Raw genomic sequence first — 25760 nt, 5'->3', positions numbered from 1 at the left:
GCAAGCATGATTCCAGTTTCCTTCCTTTGTATCCTCCTTCCCAGCTCTGACACCACAGATCCTTACACCTGTGTCCCTGTTCCCATTCCTACCCTTAGCCAAACATGATTCCAACTTCCTTACCCCCATTCCCCTGTTCCCATTTCCCCCTTTAGCAAAACATGATTCCAATTTTCTTACCCCCATTCCCTGTTCCCATTTCCCCCTTTAGCAAAACATGAATCCAATTTTCTTACCCCCATTCCCTGTTCCCATTTCCCCCTTTAGCAAAACATGATTCCAATTTTCTTACCCCCATTCCCTGTTCCCATTTCCCCCTTTAGCAAAACATTATTGCAATTTCCTTACCCCCATTCCCTGTTCCCATCTCACACACCCACTCACACCCACCTACTTCCTGACTGACTGCAGACTATATAGTAAAACTTGAGTTCTGATTTGCTATACCTTAACCAATCATGTTCCTGAAATGTAACTAACCAATCCTAACATATTGTAACATGATTATGTACCCAATTATATCCCACCACCTTAATTAGTTTACACCCAGCAAAATTAATTATACAGCAGACAGGAACAATCACAGAACCAGACAGAGATTATACAGACAAACAATAGCAAAGTGGGAACTATAATGACAAGACAATACAGAAGTGAGGATTTCACATCCCAGCTATTGATAAGTGAGTTCTTGCCAGACAGGATGCTATCAAACTAAGTTTCCTTTTACATTTTCTAGGCACTTCCCTTTCTCTGGAGGTGATAGGAATACAATCCTGTCCTGATAGTGCCTGACAGCCCAATAGCACCTTATTTCAATGTGACTAGTTTGGAATGTGAGGATGTGACCGGTCGCTTCCTAGCTTATGGCTGCCTCTGCTGCTTAGCCAAAGGCCTGAGCCTAAGAAGAGGGCCTCAGACTGTCACAGTAAGAGAAGGCCCTTACACCAGCAGACAGTGATTTTGATTCTTTCTTTTATACCTCTAGAACTAGCCAAGTGATAAGAATACCCCTAAATTCTTAAAGTACAGGCCTTTACAGACAGGCCTGAATAGCTATATCCTAACAGCCCATAATCAGTAGACGAATCTGAATCCTGAATTTGTACTTTACACAGTTCATGGGTGTTTTATGCCTGGGATCTTGGTTTAGGCCCAAATCTGCTAATCAAGAATCTGCTTGTATTTATTGTCTAGGTTCATTTTAAAAATCTGGCATCCAGACCATATTCCCTCCATTCCCATGGGCTTTTGTATGAGAAATCCTCTGAGGGAAGCAGTTATGAAGATGAGTCTCCAGACTGGTTCAAAAAGGATGATGCAGTTCAGCCAAATGACACCTATACCTATGTATGGTTTGCAACCAAGCGGTCTGGACCTATGCAACCTGGAGCAGCCTGTAGGTCCTGGGCCTATTACTCCGGTGTAAACCCGGTAAGGAAATCTAAGCAGAACGGTGCTGGAGTCTGTTGGATAACAGCTACTATGTCTTGTTGCTGAAATACTGGCTTCACAGCACTTTGCATTGCTTCCTATTCTTTTGGGCCTGATTCACCACTCTCTTATTCCTCATCTAATCATTTATGCCTATGCAAAGTGAATATAAATTGCTGCCACTGGCATGAGTGGATGGAGAATTCTGATTTGATAGCATTTCATAGCCGCTTTGCATAGAGTTCAGTAACTACACAAGGCAATGGGGAATCAGGCCCTCTATCCCAAATGTAGGGCCTGAGCCAAAGTCTTTCTGTTGAGTTCAGTAGACTTTTGGATCAGGCCCTTAGTTAGGAATATAGCGTAGCTGAGAGATTCTCCCAGCCCCCATGTTTGCAATGTGATGTGCAAATACATCTTGGATCTGGGTTCCTCATCTGTAAAATGAGACCTTTACCCAACCTTTATTCATTAATTAAGTCTTACTTCTGTACCTGATAAATTGGTTGAAGTAATCATTCAAATAGAATAATAAAAGATCTGGAAGATCATGGCATGATAGGGTCTATCCAGCATGGTTTCTGTAAAGGAAAGTTGTGTCGCTAATCTCTTGGAATCCTTTGACTGTGTCAGTAAAATAGTGGATAAAGTAGAATCATATGGCATATTTTATGTACACTTCCAAAAGGCCCTTGACAAGGTCACGCACAGGAAGCTAAAGAAAAGAAGAAAATAAGTAATCATAGAATGCAAGGCTGAGTATAGTCATGGATCAAATGCTGGTTAAAAGAGTGAATAAACAGTAAGATTAAATGGACAATTTTCATGATGGCAAAAGGCTACAGCAAGGGGCCACAAGGTTCTGTATTAGCACCAGTGTTGTTCAATACATTTTTTTAATGACCTGGAAAGGGGGAGGTGAATAGTGAGGTAGCAATATCCATTGATGATCCAATTAATTTAGGTTAGCCAAGTCCAGAGAAGACTGTGAAGACTTAACCAAGCTAGTTGAATGGGCAACATGATGGTAGATTCAATTCAGTATTGATGTGTACAAATAATCCGTATTGGACAGAAAATGTGAAACTACTTGCACCTTATGTGGTTCTAAATTAACCATATCAACTCAGGATATGATCAGGATCAGCTGAGCGTCACTGCAGACAGATCGATGAAAACCTCTGCTCAGTGTGCAGCTTGTAGTTGAAAAAGCAAACAAAATGTTATAATGCATACAGAATAGGATGGGGAACAACACAGAAACGATTATAATGTCATTTTATAATCAGTGGTACAGCCTCCTCTGGAACTGGCCACCCATGTCAAAAAGGATATTGCAGAACTAGACAGGGATCAGAGACTGGCACCATAAGTTTAGGGGCATTTAAAAAACATGAAAAAAATGTGGCACTGGCCACGGTTGGAGGCAGGATGCTGAATTGGACGGCCCTGACGTCTGATCCAGTCTAGCAATTCCTGTGTGCCGATGTTGTCAAGGTTCCTCCCCCACTCTGAACGCTAGGGTACAGATGTGGGGACCTGCATGAAAAACCTCCTAAGCTTATCTTTACCAGCTTAGGTCAAAACTTCCCCAAGGTACAAAATATTCCACCCGTTGTCCTTGGATTAGCCGCTACCACCACCAAACTAATACTGGTTACTGGGGAAGAGCTGTTTGGACGCGTCTTTCCCCCCAAAATACTTCCCAAAACCTTGCACCCCACTTCCTGGACAAGGTTTGGTAAAAAGCCTCACCAATTTGCCTAGGTGACTACAGACCCAGACCCTTGGATCTTAAGAACAATGAACAATCCTCCCAACACTTGCACCCCCCCTTTCCTGGGAAATGTTGGATAAAAAGCCTCACCAATTTGCATAGGTGACCACAGACCCAAACCCTTGGATCTGAGAACAATGAAAAATCATTCAGTTTTCTTACAAGAAGACTTTTAATAAAAATAGAAGTAAATAGAAATAAAGAAATTCCCCCTGTAAAATCAGGATGGTAGATACCTTACAGGGTAATTAGATTCAAAACATAGAGAACCCCTCTAGGCAAAACCTTAAGTTACAAAAAAGATACACAGAGAGAAATAGTTATTCTATTCAGCACAGTTCTTTTCTCAGCCATTTAAAGAAATCATAATCTAACACGTACCTAGCTAGATTACTTACTAAAAGTTCTAAGACTCCATTCCTGGTCTATCCCCGGCCAAGACAGACTATAGACAGACACACAGACCCTTTGTTTCTCTCCCTCCTCCCAGCTTTTGAAAGTATCTTGTCTCCTCATTGGTCATTTTGGTCAGGTGCCAGCGAGGTTACCTTTAGCTTCTTAACCCTTTACAGGTGAGAGGAGCTTTCCCCTGGCCAGGAGGGATTTCAAAGGGGTTTACCCTTCCCTTTATATTTATGACAGATGTTAACACTTGTAAGGGAAAATCCTCAAATGAAAGCCCCTGTGAATGTGCAAATTGTTATTAATGAAGTATTTTGGGAAACCCTAACTTTTACTTGTAATTTGTATTTATTGTCTTCCAGGAGAAAGATATTCACTCAGGCTTGATTGGTCCAATCTTGATCTGTCGAAAGGGAACCGTCAGTACAAGTAACAGGCCAGTAGATACCCAAGAGTTTGTCCTGCTTTTTATGGTCTTTGATGAAGAGAAAAGCTGGTACTTTGATAAGCATTCCAAAGGGACTTACACTGAGAAGACCTCAGAAGTGCAAAAATACCACAAATTCCATGGTACTAATGTTTCCCTTTGTCAGTTATCCATGTTGGGAGGGAAGAGGGAGGAATTAAGAAGACCTCAACCCAGCTTCTCTTGGTGCACTTCAACTTTGCACGCACACATCATTTGCATGCACGTATTTAATTTTTTTTGCACTATTCCTTGTGCATATAAAAATAGAATATGCATATAGACTAGAGCTGGTTGGAAAATTTTGACAAAAACAGAAAAAATGTTTTTGTTAACATTTTCCACAGAAAATTTTGACTTTTTGCCAAAAAATTGAAGTTTTCAGGTTTTGGACAGGAAGTTTTCTGTTGTAGGCTGAAAACCGTAAACTCCCTGGTTCTTCAGTTTTTCAACACAAGTTGAAGTTTTCCATGGAAAACAGAACCTTTCTGTGAGAATTTCATTTAAAAAAAATCAATTTTCCATTAAAAAGCAGTTTCAAGAGAATTTTCAGCCAGGCCTAGCACAGGCCCCACCTGCTCTTTTTGGGCAGGAGAGCTCGTAGGAAAATTTCAACTGAAACAGTTTTCAATGTAATTGAAAATGCTGATCTGATTACACCAAAAAATGGTGTAAAATTGCGTCAGTTTTAATTACATTTCCCACAAAAATATATTTTTGTGTTTCAGAAAAATTATGAACTTCCTCATGAAACAGAATATACTGGTTTCAGCCAGCTCTAATTGGCACAGATGGGGCTTTGTGCATAGCGGGTGGATATTCAGACGTGCTTGGCATCCACAACAGAATCTGGCTCTTCAGAAGAGTTCAGTTCCCACTTAGGTACCAAAAGAAGTGTCCAGTTATTCCAAAGAGCTCAGGACCCAGCAGCTCCCCGCATTCACAACAATGAGAGGTGTTGGGTGCTGCACACTTTTGAAAATCTGATCACTTTTGGAAACTTGGCCAGTAAGTACTATTATTCATGTGAATAAGTGACAGTATGCAAAAATGGAAACCACGTTTTTAAAACATGGTCCTTAAAGTCAGGCATAAGTCAGATCTATTGACATTAATAGAGTGTGTCTCATTATAGTCAAGCCCCCTGTACTCTACAGCAAGCTGTGCTTAAATCCTGTGGCCTGGTCTCTGCATTCTCTGGCATTCAGGTGCAGCAGGCAGTGAATTCTGTGGCACTTGCATTTAAATTTGAAAAATGGAGTTTTTCTGAATGTAATATTATAATGAATATTGCCATCCACACAGTAACCTCTGTTAGTTTATTTTAATATTAAATCCCCCAATTGAGGAGATGAGAGGCAGTTTGAGATTGGATTAAGCACATTTGCTGGATGTTTCCACTAAAATGATCAGTAGTGAAATAGTTACCAAAGCTGACATTTAAATCATCACCTTTACATTTCAGAATCAATGCACGATTCAGATGAAGTGGATAGTTCACACCTCTCAAAGCTATTGCTTTAGGCTGTCTTTAATCTGAGGGAGACATTTGGATATTGCTTAACACTTGATTCATATTTTCTAGACCTTTTTTTTCCACTACCAGCAGGGACCCTGGGGGCTTTTCCCTTGAAATTTTCAGAGCTGCAACACCCACTTGATAATGACCCTTTAAGAGGAAACAACTTAATTTAGGGCCCCTAATATAGGCTTTATGGAGTTAGTTTGGCTCACAAACGTAATATGAATCAAGCTGGCCTCATGTTTGACTCATTCAAAGAGATAAATTTCAACACTATCTTACTTTAACTGTTCAAGAGTTTCTGGGGCTTTTGTTAATTTTGTTTCTACCAGGGAGGTAGAAAGCATTCCCGCTTCTTTGAATGACCAGAAACTACACTTGCAATGACACTTAATTCATAAACTGAGACGGTCATTATTATATGTTGACACTAGAGATTGGCATGGACCAGGACACCACATCTGAAACGCTATAGGCTTTGGGGTCATTTGGATCTAGATCCAATCTGTATCCTCTGGTCAAACTCTATCTGACATCTTTATTATCTCTCAGCTGGAGTGTGTTTCTTTTATCTCTTGTAATATTTTCCTTTTCAGCCATTAATGGGATCATATATCACTTGCAAGGACTGAGGATGTATAAAGATGAACTGGTCCGATGGCACTTGTTGAATATGGGCGGATCAAAAGATATTCACGTGGTTCACTTTCATGGTCAGACCTTCACAGAAGTCCCTGGGCATCAGCTTGGTGTCTACCCTCTCCTTCCAGGTACATATCAGCTCAGTGTCTTGTCATTTCGACTCATAATTATGAGGCTAAACCCTACACTTGGTAATGTTGGAGTGACTCTACTAAAATTCAGTGTCATTAGATCAGCAGAAGCAGAAATTGGCTTGGGCACATTAAGATAGTGATGGTCAAGTCTTGTGTTTCAAGGTGCTAGCTGTTCATTTCCTGTGAGGTCGGAAAGGACTTCCCCAACCCCAGCATCATCTACCTCATTGAGTTGGGGAGGTGGGACTGGAGCGGAGGCTGCCCTCCTCTGAAATGTAAGTTACTGGGCAAGGTTGGAGATGGGGTATGGAGTGCACGGACTAATGTCCTGATCAGGCATAGCAGGTTTGTATAGGGGAGATAGAGGTGGGAGGCAGTCTGCCGCTGACCTGTTGTGTGAACATGGGTAAGTTCCTTCTCTGTCCCTCAGTTTCCCCCATTTGCAAAATGAGGACAATAGTGCTGATTGCCTTTTGTAAAGTGCTTGGAGACTTGTGGCTAGAGACCTTAGTATTCATACTGAAAAGAAAGAGCCCATGAATAACTAGTTAATAATCTCAATAGAGCTCTTTTTTGTTGCCATCAAAATGCTTTTCATACAATCCCACATGACACTGCCATAACCAAACTAGGGAAATTACTATAAGGTGGTTGCACAAGAGATTGAAAGATGGTACTCTTCATGCATCCGATGAAGTGAGCTGTAGCTCACGAAAGCTCATGCTCAAATAAATTGGTTAGTCTCTAAGGTGCCACAAGTACTCCTTTTCTTTTTGCGAATACAGACTAACACGCTGTTACTCTGAAACCGGTACTCAAAGAGTAGTTATCAATGGTTCACTGTCAAACTGGGAGGGCTTATCCAGTGGGGTCCATCCGGGGTCACTCCTGGGTCCAGAACTCATCAATATTTTCATTAATGACATGGATAACGGAGTGCTTGTAAAATTTGCAGGTGGTACCAAGATGGGAGGGGTGCAGGACAGGATTAGAATTCAAAACAACTTTAACAAATTGGAGAATTGGTCTGAAATTAATAGGATGAAATTCAATAAAGACAAGTGCAAAGTACTTCACTTCGGAAGGAAAAATGAAATGCACAAACACAAAATGGGGACTAACTGGCGAGGCGGTAGTACTGCTGAAAAGGATCTGTGGGTTATAGTGGATCACAACTTTAAAATGAGTCAACAATGTGATGCAGTTGTGAAAAAGGCTTAATATCATTCTGGGGTCTATTGACAGGAGTGTTGTATGTAAGACCCGGGAAGTAATTGTCCTGCTCTACACGGCACTGGTGAGGCCTCAGCTGGAGTACTGTGTCCAACTCTGGGCACCATAGGTGCAGAGTGTGTGGGTGCTCCAGGGCCAGACCATCCATGGAGAAAATTTAGCGGGTGCTTAGCACACACCGGCAGCTAAGCTCCACTCCCGCCTGCCGCTGGCCCTCGCCGATCAACTCCTACTCCTCCCTCCCAGTGCCTCCTGTCTGCTGCGGAACAGCTGTGCAGGAGGCACTGGGAGGGGGAGGAGCAGGAATGGGGCGTGCTCAGGGGAGGGGTCAGAAAGAGGCGGGGGTGGAGTGAGGGTTGGAAGAGGGAGGGCGGGGATGAAGGCGTGGCCTGGGGCCGAGCAGGGGTTGAGCACCCCCGGGGGAAATTAGAAGCCGGCCCCTGTGCTGGGCACACACTTTAGGAAAGATGTGGACAAAATGGAGACGGTCTGAAAGAGACCAACAAAAATGATAAAAGGGTTAGCAAACCTGATCTATGAAGAATGGTTAAATAAACTGGACATGTTTAGTCTTGAGAAGAGAAACCTGAAGGGGTGACCTGCTAACAGTCTTCCAGTATGTTAAGAGCTGTTATAAAGAGGAAGGTGACCAGTTGTTCTCTATTGAAGGGCCTACAAGAAGTAATGGGCCTAATCTGCAGCCAGGGAGATTTAGGTTAGACAATAGGAAGAACTTTCTAACTCTAAGGGTAGTTGAGCTCTGAAATAGGCTTCCAAGCGAGTTTGTGGAATCCCATCACTGGAGGTTTTTAAGAACGTGTCGGGATGGTGGGAGCAGCATACGGCTGTGACTCGGGGAGAATTCCCCTCAAGTGCATGGTCTGTTGTGGCTCCTTTACAACCCTGACACACTGCCAGAGCCATGGCTGGAGCAGGGGCCAGTATCAGCCCCTCAGAGTTACTGTTACCACAGCATGAATCAGTGTAAAAGGTTAGGTCATTCACTACATGATCACACAGCACACACTGTGTATGCAGTATTATACAAAATATGTGCCTGCATCCAAGGTTATGTGAAAAAGTAAATTTTAAAGCGGTGAAGCTTGGATTGAGATCTGAACTTTTGATTCCCGCATGTCTCCAATTAGAACCTGTTTATTAAAAGGAGAATGATGTTCGTGGATCTGCTACGCTTTCCAATAGGTGCAGGATATTGGACTCTCACTTTGTCAAGCCACCAGAAATGGGCAGGATCGATAGGCCCTGGTTTATCCAGCCTCACTGTTCTGTGTCAGCCAATCTCCTGCTAACCTTTCAATAGATGAGCTGTGATTTGTTTCTCTCCTCTCTCTTTTAAAGGCTCATTTCGAACTATTGAAATGACACCACCAAAAGCTGGCATGTGGCTTTTAGACACCGAAGTGGGGGAATATCAGCAAGCTGGAATGCAGGCCTCCTTTATCGTTGTAGAGCAAGGTACTGAATCTAATCATGATCATTCTAAGATACAGGATTCTAGTTCTAAAGTTCTCTCTCCCTTTCAGGGCATGGGACAGTAATGACTGAATAGCATCTGAGCTGGGGAAATGGCTAGATTAAAAAGGGGGAGCTCATGGAGTGATTATAGTAAATTGAATTTAAAAGAAGTGTTGTGTCGCATTCAGAGCACTAACTTTACATTTGTTGATTCCCTAAAATCACCTATGAATCCTTAATTGAGGGAATTGAATGCAGAGATGGTTTTGATCCTGTGGGCATATAGAGCTCTCTTCTTTCTTTCTTTTCTTTCTTTTTTTCAGTGATGAAGTCCCAGATGTGCCCTATTGGGAGTTGGCACTGTCAGGGTTCCATCCCCACTCTAAACTCTATGGTACAGATCTGGGGACCTGCATGAAAGACCCCCTAAGCTTATTTCTACTAGTTTAGGTTAAAAACTCCCCAGGTACAAATTCTCTCTTGTACCTTGAGTTTCAGTAACGCTGCTACCACCAAGTGATTTAACAAAGAACCAGGGAAAAGGACATCTTCTCCCAGCAATCCCCCCAAGCCGTTAAACCCCCTTTCCTGGGGAGGCTTGAGAATAATATCCTAACCAGTTAGTTACAAAATGATCAAAGACCCAAACCCCTGGGTCTTGGAACAATGGAAAAACCAGTCAGGTTCTTAAAAAAGGATTTTATTTTTTAAAAAAAAGAAAGGTAAAAATCATCTCGGTAAAATCAGGATGGAAAATACTTACAGGGTATTTGGATTCAAAACACAGAGAATTCCCCTCTGGGAAAAATCTTAAAGTTACAGAAAACAGGAATAAACCTCCCTCTTAGCACAGGGAAAATTCACAAGAAAAACAAAAGATAAACTAATCCGCCTTGCCTAGCTTAGCTACAGTGGTTGCAATATTGGAGACTTGAATTGGGATGGGTTGGAAAAGATGGATTTCTGTCTGGCCCCTCTCCGTCCCAAGAGAGAACCCCCACACAAAACAAAGAGCACAAACAAAACCTTCCCCCCTCCCAAGATTTGAAAGTACCTTCTTTCCCAATTGGTCCTGTTGGTCAGGCGCCAACCAGGCTATTTGAGCTTCTTAACCCCTTACAGGTAAGGAGGAATTCTAGGCTACCCTTAGTTGTATCTTTATGACAGGCACAAGGGGTGACCTCCTGAGAAAGGCCCAGCCAGCTCCTCAAACATGACTCTGAATGACCCTCTTTTTCCTGATAAGTTATGAAATGCAGCTCATCAGTAATCAAACATGTTTGTGTTCTCTCTAGAGTGCAAGTTACCAATGGGCCTAATGAATGGACTTATACTTGATTCACAGATCAGTGCTTCTCATCACATAAGTGAGTTGAAACACATTATTTGAGAAGGTCAGACATGGTCTTCAGTACTATGACTTGGCATCAGGCAGTGCAATTGTAGATTTTCTCTGCAGCTCTGTGTTTCACGTATGCTACTGTCTTCTGGCATCATTTCAGGAATTAACAGGATGTCAGACTCCAGAAAGCTCTCTGGTTCTGTTGGCCCAGAGTCGGAGCAGGACTGAGCAGCCCAAGGCCATGTGTACACTGCAGAGCTTGGCTGCATAGCTATGCCAGCAGAGCACCCTAGTGGAGATGCATCCTAGGCTGGCAGAAGGAGTTCTGATGCGACAGCTACACTGCCTCCCTGAACAGCATTAGCTATACCCCCAGAAGATCGGGGGGGAGGAGGTTGCCAGCATAACTATGTCAGCTAGGAGGTGTGATTTCCCCCTGCCAACCCGTTTCTCACCAGCAGGACTATGCTGACAAAACTTAAGTGTATAGACCCGGCCCATATCACTGTAGTCTTCTGACAGTGAGGCAGGCTTTTCTGCTCCTCCTGTTCTATTTGCTGGTTAATGTACAGGGCAGGGTTGTCAGGAGACATGGGTTCTATTCCTGTCTCTGCCACTGGCCTGCCGGGTGGCCTTGGACAAGTCACTTCTCCCCCCAGTGCCTCAGTTTCTCCAGCTGTAAAATGGCATTGAGAATTCATTGCTATTTTTTAAGGGGAATGAGATGTAGAAGTGCAGTGTATGAATATTATAAGGGAGTAAAACGCTGCAAAATGACATTCCAAGCAATGTTGGACGTAGAACATGGTTTTACTCTGCCTGCACCGCTAGTAACCAAACTCTGTTTAGCTCTGGCTGCTGCATGTTTTAACTTGACTCCAACTCCTCATGCTGACAAAGCCAAAGGAAGTAGTATGTTAAATAAAAGGGTGACATGGGAGGCAGTGTTGCCTAATGGTTGGAGCACGGGACTGGGGGCTCAAGAGACCTGCGTTTTATTTCTAGTTCTGCCACGGGAGGCAGTGTTGCCTAATGGTTGGAGCACGGGACTGGGGGCTCAAGAGACCTGCGTTTTATTTCTAGTTCTGCCACTGGTCTGCTGGGTGATGTTGCAGAAATTACTTCACTGCTCTGTGCCTCTGTTTTCCTCATCTGTAAAATGGGGATAATGATACTGATCCCTTTTATAAAGTGCTTTGAGAGCTGCTGATGAAGAGTGTTAGATAAGATCTAGGTATTATATTACTTTTAAAGCCACTTTTCTGACTATAATGTTTTCAAAGATACAATCAATTTTTATTTGCTGATAACATCCAATGTCTCTGAAGCTTTTGTCAGCTTTACAGCTTATCAGGTATTTGTACTGGAGTCTCTTCCTTCAGGACAAACCAAAGAAGAACTGAAATATGCACGCAGTGGCTTTCTAGTTTTCCTTGATTTTTACCTTTTATCCTTGTTCCTTTTTTCCACCTAGACTACTGGGAACCTAAATTAGCAAGATTAAACAATGCTGGAAAATATAATGCTTGGAGCACTGACATGGAGCAAGGTGAATTTCCATGGATCCAGGTATGGTTGGTATCATACATACTTGCCCACTGTAAGGTCCAGACAGGTTAGCTGATGCCTGCAGCTACACCACCACACACATGCTGGGTTTATTTTAGGTGTCGTGTGTGTTAAACAAGGTCAAACTATAACTAGACTTCCCAAAGAGGCTGCCGAGGAAAACTCAGGTGTTGCAGGAAGTGGTACTGGTGATTCAGTAGGACGCATGGTCCTCTTCAAGTGAGTGCTGAGTCACTGACCCAGTATTGTGTCAGGGTTGTGACCTGTTGTCGGAGGGAACTGCAGGGAAGTTTATACCCTGGGCAGCGGCAGGGCAATCATACTGTAGATAAACAGTCTGTCCTTTTGCTGTCCCCTTCTCTCAATGTGTATATGTATTCAGCCCTTGCTGAGTGACCAGCTAATCCTCCAGTCTAGTCATGGGTTAGATATCTGGTTTCTACTTCAGGACACAAACTGTTACATGGCGGGTGTGTGTGTGGAGGGCGGGGGGCGGTTAATGAATTACAAGTTGTTTTGTACTTTAAGCTCTTCCTGTTCCGATTCTAGTGGCTGTCCAGAAACCCCAGAACAAGTGGCCAGGTTCTTGGAGAAGCTCAGCGACCTGTTAGGCCCCTAAAGATTTGGCCAGATGTTCAAGAGTGGAGACTCCTGGATGCGGAGTACTTCTGAGTATCTGGTCACTTCATTTCAGTGCCTAACAGGTAGCTGAGCTGTTTTGAAAATCAGGCGCACATTGAGTATTTCCTTAGAACTGGCTGGAGCACTAGAAGATTTTGCAGAAATTGCCTGTTTGTTGTGGTATCTGCTCTCTGTAGCTTGACAGACGGTATGTCCTGCATGTCACTGCAGCTCATGCTCTTAAATGGGACATGAGTGATCCCTAGGCAGCTGCTTTACCAGGTGTGGCAAATGGGAGCCTCCCAGATGCCTTGCTTACCCAGTCAGAGCTGTGCTATCTCCTCTAAAAATTGCCTCTTTGCTCATCTTACTGGATCAAAGAGAAACTTTCAATAAGCAGCTGCAGGTTATTATGGATTTTCAATTAAAACTGCTGCTAAGGAGGAACTTGGACAGCTCACGAGATAGATAACAGGATGTGCAGGCTTTCTCTGCGACCTCGCTTGTCTGAATCCAGCCTGGTTTTGCTGGAGCCAGAAAATCACAGCAGTATGAGCCTTGATCAGAGACCTGTGTATAATGAGCTGATGTTCTCAGTGCACATCACAAACCCACCCCTTCTCCCACCAAAACTGGTGCTAACTGGCCCCCTTGCTGAGAGTCTCAGAAGAGAGACCAAGGACTGGATGGGCTGTGGAGACTGAACACCCCTCTGACCCCTGGGGATGGCACCTGCAGCTCTGGGCGGAGGCCTGTTGGTGGGCTAGCGTGGGGGAAGGTTGCACTGTCACTCCCCATGTTGGGTGGATAAAAGGAAGACTTCACTCTCCCCCAGCTATCAGCCCAACACCTTTCCTCTCTTCTTTCTTCCCCCCAACACGTTGGAAGTGATTATAGTCAACATAATTATTTATTAAAAATACACAAGAACAGTCTAGCAGCTGTGAAGGAGTTAATGGCTCTCATGTGACTTGCTCAGTGGAAACCAGGGTCTGTGGTTACAGATGCCTTCCAAATCCCCCTGAAATCCATGAAAAGAATTGCTTTTCTTTTGTAAGGGCAGAAAACTTGGAGAGAGAAATAATCTGTTTGTGCTTGATGAAGTGGGGCTGAAAACTCCCTTTAAACTAATTGTGGGGTTTTTTCCTTCTGATCTGCTCCAGAAAGAGCATCTTTCTTTCCCTGCACAGCTTCGCTAGTAAACAACATCACTGACCTTTTCATTGTCAGCATCAGAAGACCTAAGGGGGCAGGAAGGGTCTTCTGGTGAAGGCACTCACTCCCGGGAATCAGGAGACCTTGGCTCTGCTACACAATCACTGTGTGACCTTGTGCAAAAACTTTCAAATGTTGCTTGATTTTTTTGGAGGGTGCTTCTGTGCCCAGCTTGAGACACCAGGTTCTAATTTTTCAGAGGTGCTGAGCACTCCTGGCCCCTGATGGCTTCAGCTGGAGTTGTGGGGGCTCATCATCCCCCAAAAACAAGCCCTGGTTATCTCAGGCTGGATGCTCAAAACCAGAGGCTGCTTCTGAAATTATGCCTTACCCATTCTGTGCCTCACTCTCTGTACAATGGAAATAGTAACACTCCACTGCTTCGCCCAGAGACGCTGCGAGGATGGATTCATTAATGTTTGTCAGCTGCCCAGATACTGTGGTGGTGGGCACCCCAAAAATGCCTACAAATAAATACATGCATCAATAAAATAGGTTAGGACACAACTCCTCATTTGGACTCTTGCGACAGCGCTTAGACACCCCGTTACCCATCTCGGGCATGGCAGTGCCATTCTGAGTGCCTAAATGCAGGCCTGGGCACCACGCCCTAGGTGCCAGAGGATGAAATCGGGTTCACGGTGCAGCTTTTCTTACAGTTTGTGTATCTTGGTCTTCTACAGGTGGACCTGCAAAGGGAAGTTCTGATCACAGGGATACAGACGCAGGGAGCCAAGCATTGGATGAAGTCCTTGTATGTCAAAGAGTTCTTTATGACTTACAGCAAGGACAAACGGAAGTGGATCACCTTCATAGGAAACAGCACTGGGGGACAGAAGGTCTGCCTGCTCGTTAATCACTACAGCCTCCTTGACTTTATGCAGCTCAGCAGAAAGTAACAGGCAGCCACCAGGGGCTTTTCACAAGGAATAAGGGGTCATATTTTTAAAGGTATTTAGGCGCATGAAGATGCAGATTGGAAAATCCCACTAATTCCAAAGGACCTAAAGGGCGTTTTGAAAACAGCACTAGATGCCTATCTGCATCGTGAGGCCCCTAGATCCCTTTACTAGTCTGGCCTGGTGTGTATAACAAAGGAGAATACAGGATCGTAATAAGAGATAAGGAATCTCCCGAGCCTGGGCTTCAACCTAGCCCTGTAACCCTGGTTGTGCAGCCCCACTTCTGCACAGGCCTCACTTCTGTCTCACAGTCCTTCCCCTGAGCACGTGTGCAAGGAGAGTGGGACGCTGGGCTGAACTCCTGCCCCTGTTCAGTGCGGACCAGCCCTTGCACCCTGTCACAATAGTTAGCAAAGCAATATTAGCAGTAGCTACCTAACGCATGTGCAACCCAGGTGTCCATATCGCACCTGCCCTTCCAGGGGTCTCCTAGCTATGCCCAAACATCCGTCCCCTACCTGCTGGAGCTCAACTCTGCGGCCTGGTTTCCACCTAAAAATCAAATTGCCCTAGCTACGTTGCTCAGGGCTCTGAAAAATATCACACCCTGTGCAATGTAGTTAGGTCAGCCTACGCCCCACTGTAGATGCAGAATTCTTCCATCGACCTCTTGAAGGGGAGAATTAACTACACTGATGGAAAACCCCTTCCAGTGACAAAGGAAGGGGGAACGCTCTGGCACTACAGTGGCACAGCTCCAGCACCCCGCTGCACCTGCAGCTGCAGTAGTGTAGCCATACCCACAGTACCGTGGTGTTTGAATGATAGGCGTTAATACACGTTAGGTCTTTACTGGTCTTAGTTGTCTGCCTATTAATATCCTAATAGGGGTCTGTACTGCGCCTAACACACTGGGTCCCTGATTTAGCCTCTGGATGCTATAGTAAGGCAAAGATAAGGATGATGTATTTTTAGGTTTTGCTATAATGTGAGTAGCCCCATTGAAATTGCATAAGTAAAGACTTAATCACATGACATAGGGTTTGCAGGACCAAGCTTGCAATTGCTTTAAATTAATATCATTATCTTTTGTGAATTCTTAATTGCTTTTTTCTGTTTTACTAGTTGTTTGAAGGTAATTCAGATGCCCATGGGATAAAAGACAACCATATTGATCCACCTATCATTGCGAGGTATATCAGGGTCTATCCAACTGACTCCTACAACAGGCCTACTCTTCGGATGGAACTCCTGGGCTGCGAAGTCGAAGGTGAGCAATGAGATCTCCCGGGTACTTCGTTCCCCTCTACACCTTAGAAAAATAGGTTCCACTTTTTATTTTTATGGGCCAAGATTTAAGAACATAACAATGGCCCTACTGGGTCAGACCAAAGGTCCATCTCGCCCAGTACCCTGTCTTCTGACAGTGACCAGTGCCAGGTGCCCCAGAGGGAAAGAACAGGTAATCATCCATCCCCTGTCACTCATTCCCAACTTCTGGCAAACAGAGGCTAGGGACATCATTCCTGCCCATCCTAGCTAATAGTCATCGATGGACCTATCCTCCATGAACTTATTTAGTTCTTTTTTGAACCCTCTTATGTTCTTGGCCTTCACTACATCCTCTGGCAAGGAGTTCTAAAGGTTGACTGTGCATTGTGTGAAGAAATCCTTCCTTTTGTTTATTTCAAATCTGCTGCCTATTAATTTCATTTGGTGACCCCTAGTTCTTGTGCTATGAGGAGTTAATAATACTTCCTTATTTACTTTCTCCACACCAGTCATGGTTTTATAGAATTCTATCATATCCCCCCGCCCTTAATTGTCTCTTTTCCAAGATGAAAAGTCCCAGTCTTATTAATCTCTCCTCATACAGAAACTGCTCCATACCCCTAATAATTTTCGTTGCCCTTTTCTGAACCTTTTTCAATTCCAGTATCTTTTTTTTGAGATGGGGCGACCACATCTGCATGCAGTATTCAAGATGTGGGCGTACCATGGATTTATATAGAGGCAACTTGATATTTTCTGTCCTATTTTCGATCCCTTTCTTAATTATTCCCAGCATTCTGTTCGCTTTTTTGACTGCCGCTGCACATTGAGCGGATGTTTTCAGGGAACTATCAACAAGGACTCCAAGATCTCTTTCTTGAGTGTTAACACTAATTTAGACCCCATCATTTTATATGTACAGTTGGGATTATGTTTTCCAATGTGCATTACTTTGCATGTATCAACATTAAATTTCATCTGCCATTTTGTTGCCCAGTCACCCAGTTTTGAGGGATCCTTTTGTAGCTCTTCATAGTCTGCCTGGGTCTTAACTATCTTGAGTAGTTTTGTATCATCTGCAAATTTTGCCACCTCACCATTTACCCATTTATCCAGATCATTTATGAATACGTTGAATAGGACTGGTCCCAGAACAGACCCTTGGGGGGACACCACTATTTACCTCTCTCCATTCTGAAAACTGACCATTTATTCCTACCCTTTGTTTCCTATCTTTTAAACAGTTAGCAATCTATGAGAGCACCTTCCCTCTTATCCTGTGGCAGCTTACTTTGCATAAGAGCCTTTGGTGAGGGACCTTGTCAAAGGCTTTCTGAAAATCGAAGTATACTATATCCACTGGATCCCCTTGGTCCACATGCTTGTTGACCCCCCTCAAAGGATTCTAATAGATTGGTGAGGCATGATTTCCCTTTACTAAAATCATGTTGTCTCTTCCTCAACAAATTATGTTCATCTATATGTTTGACAATATTGTTCTTTATTATAGTTTCAACCAGTTTGCCCGGTACTGAAGTCAGGTTTACAGGCCTGTAATTGCCAGGATCACCTCTGGATCCCTTTTTAAAAATTGGTGTCACTTTAGCTATCCTCCAGTCATCTGGTACAGAAGCTGATTTTAAATGATAGGTTACAGACTACAGTTAGTAGTTCTGCAATTTCACATTTGAGTTCCTTCAGAACTCTTGGCTGAATACCATCTTGTCCTGGTGACTTAATGCTGTTTAATTTATAATTTGTTCCAAAAGCTCCTCTAATGATACCTCAATCTGGGACAGTTTCTCCGATCTGTCACCTAAAAAGAATGGCTCAGGTTGGGGAATATCCCTCACATCCTCAGCCATGAAGACCGATGCAAAGAATTCATTTAGTTTCTCCGCAATGACCTTATTGTCCTTGAGTGCTCCTTTAGCACCTCCATCATCCAGTGGCCCCACTGGTTGTTTAGCAGGCTTTCTGCTTCTGATGTACTTTAAAAAAAAATTGCTATTACTTTTTGAGTCTTTGGTTAACTGTTTCTCAGATTCCTTTTTGGCCTTCCTAATTGTATTTTTACACTTCATTTGCCAGTGTTTATGCTTCTTTCTATTTTCCTCACTAAGATTTAACTTCCACTTTTTAAAGGATGCCTTTTTGCCTCTGTCAGGCACTCTTAACTCTAGGGTACAGATGTGGGGACCTGCATGAAAGACCCCCTAAGCCTATTCTTACCAGCTTAGGTTAAAAACTTCCCCAAGGTACAAACTTTGCCTTGGCCTTGAACAGTATGCTGCCACCACCAAGCGTTTTAAACAAAGAAGAGGGAAAGAGACCACTTGGAGACGTCTTCCCCCAAAATATCCCCCCAAGCCCTACGCCCCCTTTCCTGGGGAAGGCTTGATAATAATCCTCACCAATTTGTACAGGTGAACACAGACCCAAACCCTTGGATCTTAAGACAAATGGAAAATCAATCAGGTTCTTAAAAGAAGAATTTTAATTAAAGAAAAGGTAAAAGAATCACCTCTCTAAAATCAGGATGGAAAATACTTTACAGGGTAATCAGATTCAAAACACAGAGGATCCCCCTCTGGGCAAAACCTTAAAATTACAAAAACAGGAATAAACCTCCCTCTTAACACAGGGAAAATTCACAAGAAAAACAAAAGATAAACTAATCCGCCTTGCCTGGCTTACTTATACTGGTTGCAATATTGGAGACTTGGATTAGGATGGGTTGGAGAAGACGGATTTCTGTCTGGCCTCTCTCAGTCCCAAGAGAGAACAACCACATAAACAAAGAGCACAAACAAAAGCCTTCCCCCACCCCCCTAAGATTTGACTTGTTCCCTTATTGGTCCTTTGGGTCAGGTGCCAGCCAGGTTAGCTGAGTTTCTTAACCCTTTACAGGTAACAGGATGTTGCCTCTGGCCAGGAGGGATTTTATAGCACTGTATACAGAAAGGTGGTTACCCTTCCCTTTATATTTATGACAGCCTCTCACTGTTTTTTTATTTTGCTGTTTAGCCAGGATGGCTCTTTTTTGATTCTCTTACTAGGTTTTTTAATTTGGGGTATACATTTAAGTTGAGCCTCTGTTACGGTGTCTTTAAAAAATTTCCACGCAGCTTGCAGAGATTTCACTGTTGGCACTGTACCCTTTAATTTCTGTTTAACTAACCTCCTCATTTTTGTGTAGTTCCCCTTTCTGAAATTTAAATGCTACAGTGTTGGGCCGCTGTGGTGTTTTTCCTGCCACAGGGATATTAAATTTAATTATATTATGCTCACTATTATCAAGTGGTCCAGCTATATTCACCTCTTGGACTAGATCCTGTGCTCCACTTAGGACTAAATCAAGAATTGCCTCTCCTCTGGTGGGTTCCAGGACCAGGACTCCAAGAAGCAATCATTTAAGGTGTCAAGAAACGTTATCTCTGCATCCCGTCCTGAGGTGACATGTACCCAGTCAATATGGGGATAATTGAAATCCCCCATTCTTATTTTCAAAAGCAATTCATGATCTTTGGTGCCTAACATGAGAACCCTCAAAGAGGCCTGATTTTCAGACTGAGCCCTGCCCACCCTCTGAAAACTGGGTTTCTCAAGTTGGGCATCCAAACATCACAAGATGCTTGTGAAATCCTTGAATTGCAAAATAAGAATACAGAGTGGGACTTTCAAAAGCGCTCAGTCAGAATTGGTCTAACTCTGGGTGCTTTTCACAGTCTCACCCATAACAGGCAGAGATAAACAAACCTTTTATTTCACAGATCTGCTGGGCTTCGTTTTAATGATGACTGAGCAAAGAGAGCTCCACTCCCTGACTGCAAATGTATTCTCTTCTCCCACGTCCTGAGCATTTAGAATTTAGATAGCACTTCACAACTTCAAAGTGCTCTACACATTTTAACTAATGAATGCTCACATTACCAGCTCTGCATCACCTCCCTTTTAAAGATGGGGACACTGAGGCACAAGGGCGGTTACCATGACTTGAGCAAGGCCACACAGCAAGTCAGTGGCAGAGACGGGATGACAACTCAGGCGTTCCTAGCCTGTTGCTTATTCCTCTGGTCCACTGCTGCTCAAGAGATTAAATGGAGACCTACTGCTATTCTCTTAACAGGTTGCTCTCTGCCGCTGGGAATGGAAAATGGGGAGATCAAAAAAGCTCAGATTACAGCTTCTTCCTATAAGGTATCCTGGTATAACGCATGGGAGCCTTCCCTCGCGCGTCTCAATCAGCAAGGGAGGTTGAATGCCTGGCAAGCAAAGGTAACAAGCAAACAGAAGAAAAAACTGCTCAGTCAAAGCTGCTGCTGTTAGCGAATGTGCTGCTGCTCTGGTGTGTGCCTGTGTCCCCTCCATGCTGTGCTCTGGCTTCTTCTTTTCAGTCCTCCTGGGAAAAGCCTGTTTAGTTCCCTTCCAGCGGGAGGTTTGGGACATGCCCAGCTCCTTTAAGGGAGAGAGGTGGTGGTGTTCTTTTTTTTAAAAAAAAGAACATATACTGATTTCATAATGTGACGTGGAAAGCAATGAAACTGTGTGGAGACTGGAAGCAGGCCCAGCAGCCCTTACTCATGGGAGTGGTCTCTTTGGACTCAGTGGATGAGTAAGCGCTGAAGGTTGGTGGCCTGTGAGCCAAATTCATCTGGTGTAATCCTGTTGGCTTTACTGTTGATCGGCAGTACTGCCTAGTGACTAGAGCATTGGAGTGAGACTCAGGAGGCCTGGGTTCTATAACCAGCTCTGTCACTGGCTTGCTGGGTGACCTTGAGCAAGTCAGTTCCCTGCATGTCTCAGTTTCCCTATTTGTAAAATGGGGATGATGATGACACTTTGTAAAGCGCTTTGAGATCTATTGATGAGAAGTGCTTTATAAGAGCTACGTTAATTCACCAGGGATGAATATTTATTGCTTTTCATTCTGCGTTGGCGATGGAAGTGAATGCTGGATGGAGGGTCAGCGTGTATCATCTGCAGTGATTAAACTGATGTGTGGCCAGCAGAGAATGCTGGTAGCACTTCCCTTAACTTGGTTTGCATAGGTTTGAAGTTCTGGGTGGGTGGATGTCTTCATACCACTTTAACTGTCATTGAGCAACGTTTCTGGTTGTGCTAATATTGACACAAACATACATTTGCTCACACATTACTCTTTGTATTGATTGTAGTCAAACAACAACCAGCAGTGGTTGCAGATTGATCTCCTCAAAGCGAAGAAGATAACCGCTATCACAACCCAGGGTTGCAAGTCCATGTCTGTGGAGCTGTTTGTGAAAACCTACGCCATCCTTTTCAGTGATGAAGGCACAGAATGGAAACCTTATATGGATAACACCACTTCAGTGGGAAAGGTACCATTTTAAACTCGGAGAATTCTGTCCCTTTTTCTGAATCCCGAGCACTTTGTCATACTTCTCAAGGCCCAAATGAGGGACAGCCCCAGAATGAGGGGCACAAAAAATTGTTCCTGCAGTTGAATTTAAAATGCTGGCGGAGTTGTTCTTCTATTTTAGAGAACTCTCGAACTTCCCTTTTGTGGCTCTTCATTTCTGATGTAAATAATTTACACCAGTAAAAGGGAGGAGATGCTACATGTGAGTGGAATGCTGTTGAACCTGGGATGAAATCAGTGGTGTGCCTTTTAAAGAGGGACATTTCAAAGGAATGCACAGAATGTGTATGCGGAAGCCTCTGCCAAACTTCACTGCAAAATATTTTTTGCTTTAATTTTTTTAATTGAATTTAGTGCTGGTGAAAGGTCCCAGATTGACAGAGCTGAGACCTCCATACATCCACACAGCAGGTACAGCACTTACAAAATCCCCCAAGCCACCTTGACGGAAGTGCTTCAATCCCAACCTGCAGGGACCACATCTAGGGATAAGAGAGGGGAGATTTGTCAGTCCCCAGCCAACACAGGGGCCAGTTAGCACCAATTGTGGTGATAGTTTTTGTGATGTAGACAGAAACAGAGACCACAGTTTGGATTTGACTGGATTTGAACCAGTGACCTAGAGGAGGAAGGCTGTATATACACCACTGGTGTGATCCAGTCCATCTCCCGGTTCCCGAACGCAGCAACTCTGAAGTATTTAGATACCTTACAAAGGCATCCGCTTTTTTTTAATAATTTTTTCCCAAACTAATTCCTTGTTTTGTTTACTTTCAGGTATTTAGGGGGAATGAGAACAGCAGCGGACAGGTCAAGCATTTCTTAAATCCACCCATATTTTCCAGGTTCATCCGCATTGTTCCAAAAACCTGGAATCAAAGCATTGCTCTCCGGGTAGAACTCTTTGGCTGTGATCCTTCCTAAATGCTGGACACACAGAGTACACACGAACGGCCAAGTCTGGGAGCCTGACACTTTTCAGCAATCACTGTGCAGAACTACATTTTTTAAACTCTTAGAGTAGTCAGATTTAGTCCTTCTGAAGTGCCTTTCCTCCAAGGATCTTAGTGTTTTGCCAATGTGAATTAAAAGAGAGATTTCATTGGCAGATATTTCATTCATATAAATGTACATTAAGGATAGAACTGCACAGCAGCTGGGAGGGAGCTTCCCAGAGCGGGTGGATAGACACGTGCTTGCTCCACTTGAGCTTGCGTGCTCGAGCAGCGGCATGGGCGGCAGCTCAGGCTGGCCAACCGCGTATGGACGCAGAGGCCAGGTGGGATTGTTCTCAGGTGGCTAGCCCGTGCCGCCATGGCCGTACTGCTATTTTTAGCACCCAAGCTGGAGCAGAGCTAACACGCGTCTCTTTACCTGCACCGTCCGAGCTGCAGTGTAGACCCACCCTTAAAAAGAGAAAGTAACAAACATCAAATCCACAAAGCATGCAAGATTGACATGCTCCTTTCCATGGGAATCTGGGCACCCAAACACATTCCCTCCATTTCTCTACCACTGTCATCTTCCCCCAGTCACACACGTTCTCCTTTTGTCCTGGTCCTGACCTAATTTTACACTAAATCTCCTGAGGGCAGGGACCTTGGGCTTAATCCTGAGCCCAGATTTGCTCTCTCTGTAGCCCCCTCACTGCTGAAAGCTATCAGATGTCCCTCCCTAGGCATTCCCCTTGAAGGGGGAGTCCCCAGTACACATAAAACCACTGTCTATACCACCATCCAGTAGCCGTTGGTGTTGGGGCTGGGAAGCGGGTGTGATGCTGCACTCCAGCTATCCCTGGCTGGTAGGTGGTCCCTTGGAGGGTCATAGCCAGCCAGTGTAGACAAGAGAAGCCTCCACTCTGCTCTGATCTCTGCTGGGGCTGACATAGAAGTGGCCTCAAGATCAAGGATCTGCAACCCCTTCTCTGAGAATCTAGGGCCCTCATCTTTATATTTGCTTTTTTAAACACCACGCATGCCTCTGACTCTATATATCCTAAATAACCATTAACCTTCTAAGCACCCCTGGGTGGGGATAAACGGTATCTTTATAGGTGGCAGGAAAGAAGCATAGAGAGAGACAGCAGGACAGTGGGGTGGGAGGAGGTATTGTTTCATATTCTCTGTGTATATATAAAGTCTGCTGCAGTTTCCATGGTATGCATCTGATGAAGTGAGCTGTAGCTCACGAAAGCTCATGCTCAAATAAATTGGTTAGTCTCTAAGGTGCCACAAGGACTCCTTTTCTTTTTGCGAATACAGACTAACACGGCTGTTACTCTGAAACCTGTCATAGAGAGAGACAGTGATTTGCCCAAGATCATGGCAGGTCAGTGGTAGAACCAGAAACAGGATTCGTGGCTTCCAGTCCCATGCTCTAACCACTAGAAGCTAGGCAATGCTGTTTTGTTATCCCTACTGGAAGAAACAAGCCTTCTTGGCTGTTGATGAGAAACGTGATGGCAATAAAATAGGATTCGATAACACTACGGTAAAGACACCTACACCTTGTCTACGCTACAGCATTTGCCAACATTATTGCTGGTGGCACTGCTGTGGTGCAGAAAACATTTATAGATTTTCTCTGGATGGATGCGCTCAGTGAGAATATATTTGCTATCCCTGAATATATCTTTTTAGCAGAGTTTTAGCTAAGCTTTTAGTACTGTCCTAGGCTCCAGTCTTGTCAGCAGAGGACTCCCTCTGCTCACCTGGGTCCTTCATGGCCTGGGGCAGAATATCATCAAGAACCCAGGGCCATGTTTTGGTCTCTAACCTTATAAAGTATTGTCTCAAGCTGTTTCAAGAGAATTAGAGTTCTTATATCAAAAAATGTATGTGTTTCCAAGTAAAGATGTATAAAAAAGTGAAATAAAATTTTAAAACCTCAATCAATATTTTTTTCACATTTTATTCTGCCTTTTTAAAATATTTCATACTGTCACCGTTTTCCACTTGAAAGTACAGCTGAATTTCTGGAGTGAAGAGCAAAATGTTAACGTTTCTGATTTTCCATATTTTGAAAGGCAACTTTGCCTGCTTGACAAAACCATCACCAAAAATGAAATGTTTGCAACAGAAAATGGCCTGGAACAAAATCACAAAACTAATAATTTTTGTTGTCCTTTTCTGAACCTTTTCCAATTCCAATATATCTTTTTAGAGAGGGGCGACCACATCTGCATAATGTGGGCATACGTACCATGGATTTATATAGAGGCAACTTGATATTTTCTGTCTTATCTATCCGTTTCTTAATGTTTCCTAACGTTGTTAGGTTTTTTGACTGCGGCTGCAGTTTTGTGATGTTTTCACAGAACTATCCACAATGACTCCAAGATCCTTCTTGAGTGGTAACAGCTAATTTAGACCACATCATTTTTTATGTATAGTTGCGATTATGTTTTCCAATGTGCATTACTGTATATTTATCAACATTGAATTTCATCTGCCATTTTGTTGCCCAGTCACCCAGTTTTGTGAAATCCTTTTGTAGCTCTTTGCAGTCTGCTTTGGACTTAACTATCTTGAGTAGTTAAGTCTCAGCTGCAAATTTTGCCACCTCACTGTTTACCCCTTTTTCCAGATCATTTATGAATATGTTGAATAGTTCTGATCCCAGTACAGACCCTTGGGGGACACCACTATTTACCTCTCTCCATTCGAAAACTGACCATTTATTTCTACCCAAACAGTGGATGCATGCCTCCAATCAGAATTGCTGGTACAGTCTTTGCCAGTACTTCTGTTGGCTTTCCCCCAACCTACCAACAGTATTTCAGTGTTATCTGGATTGAATCTTAGTCTGCTTGCCCTCATGCAGGCCTCGGTCCCACACAGGCAGTGCATCATTCATGCCATGCCGCTGGCAGAGCGGAATGTTATGGAGACATAGAGTTGGGTATCACCAGTGTATTGGAGACAATGTAGACTATGTCTCCTTACTAACCCTCCCAGAAGCCTCCTCATATGCACATTAAATAGAAACAAAACTGAGAAAGCCATGGGGCACTTCACATGACATAACCTTAAGCAACACGGCACTGCAGAAGTGAGGAATGCCAGCATCAGCTGAAACTGCAGGGGGAATTTTGGATGGGCAGAACATAATTAGGTAAATTTGGCCAGGACACCAGGCCAGGAAGCAGAGTGAACTAAATACAAGTTGAGACAGATTATTAAATATTTTGATATCCTGAAAAAACTTTTTTTGAACCCTCTCTCCTGGCCTTCAAACCATAGGCGCTGACTTCTACTGGCGCTGGTGGGTGCTCGGCCCCTGCCCTGCCCCCGTTCCAACCCCTTCCCCAAAGTCCCCACCCCAACTCAGCCCCCTCCCTGCCCCTATTCCGA

At 43.8% G+C, this 25760-nt stretch overlaps 1 protein-coding gene across 1 annotated transcript in view; it reads left to right on the top strand.

Moving 5' to 3' along the window:
* The window catches only part of F5 (coagulation factor V), a 67251-nt gene extending 44781 nt beyond the window's left edge, over positions 1-22470 (top strand). Inside the window, exons 15-25 of the mRNA XM_077821967.1 lie at positions 1198-1434; positions 3976-4183; positions 6198-6371; positions 8970-9086; positions 10382-10453; positions 11903-11997; positions 14517-14672; positions 15861-16005; positions 20137-20285; positions 21185-21367; positions 22186-22470. Of these exons, the coding sequence (XP_077678093.1) occupies positions 1198-1434; positions 3976-4183; positions 6198-6371; positions 8970-9086; positions 10382-10453; positions 11903-11997; positions 14517-14672; positions 15861-16005; positions 20137-20285; positions 21185-21367; positions 22186-22332 (1683 nt within the window). The 3' untranslated portion in view covers positions 22333-22470. The remainder of the gene's footprint in view (positions 1-1197; positions 1435-3975; positions 4184-6197; positions 6372-8969; positions 9087-10381; positions 10454-11902; positions 11998-14516; positions 14673-15860; positions 16006-20136; positions 20286-21184; positions 21368-22185) is intronic.
* Positions 22471-25760: the final 3290 nt, after the last annotated feature.

This window comes from Eretmochelys imbricata, chromosome 1 (assembly GCF_965152235.1).
Source record: "Eretmochelys imbricata isolate rEreImb1 chromosome 1, rEreImb1.hap1, whole genome shotgun sequence".
NCBI lineage: Eukaryota > Metazoa > Chordata > Testudines > Cheloniidae > Eretmochelys > Eretmochelys imbricata.
Note: the sequence above shows the minus strand (reverse complement) of the source record. Positions and strands in the feature narration are given on the sequence as shown.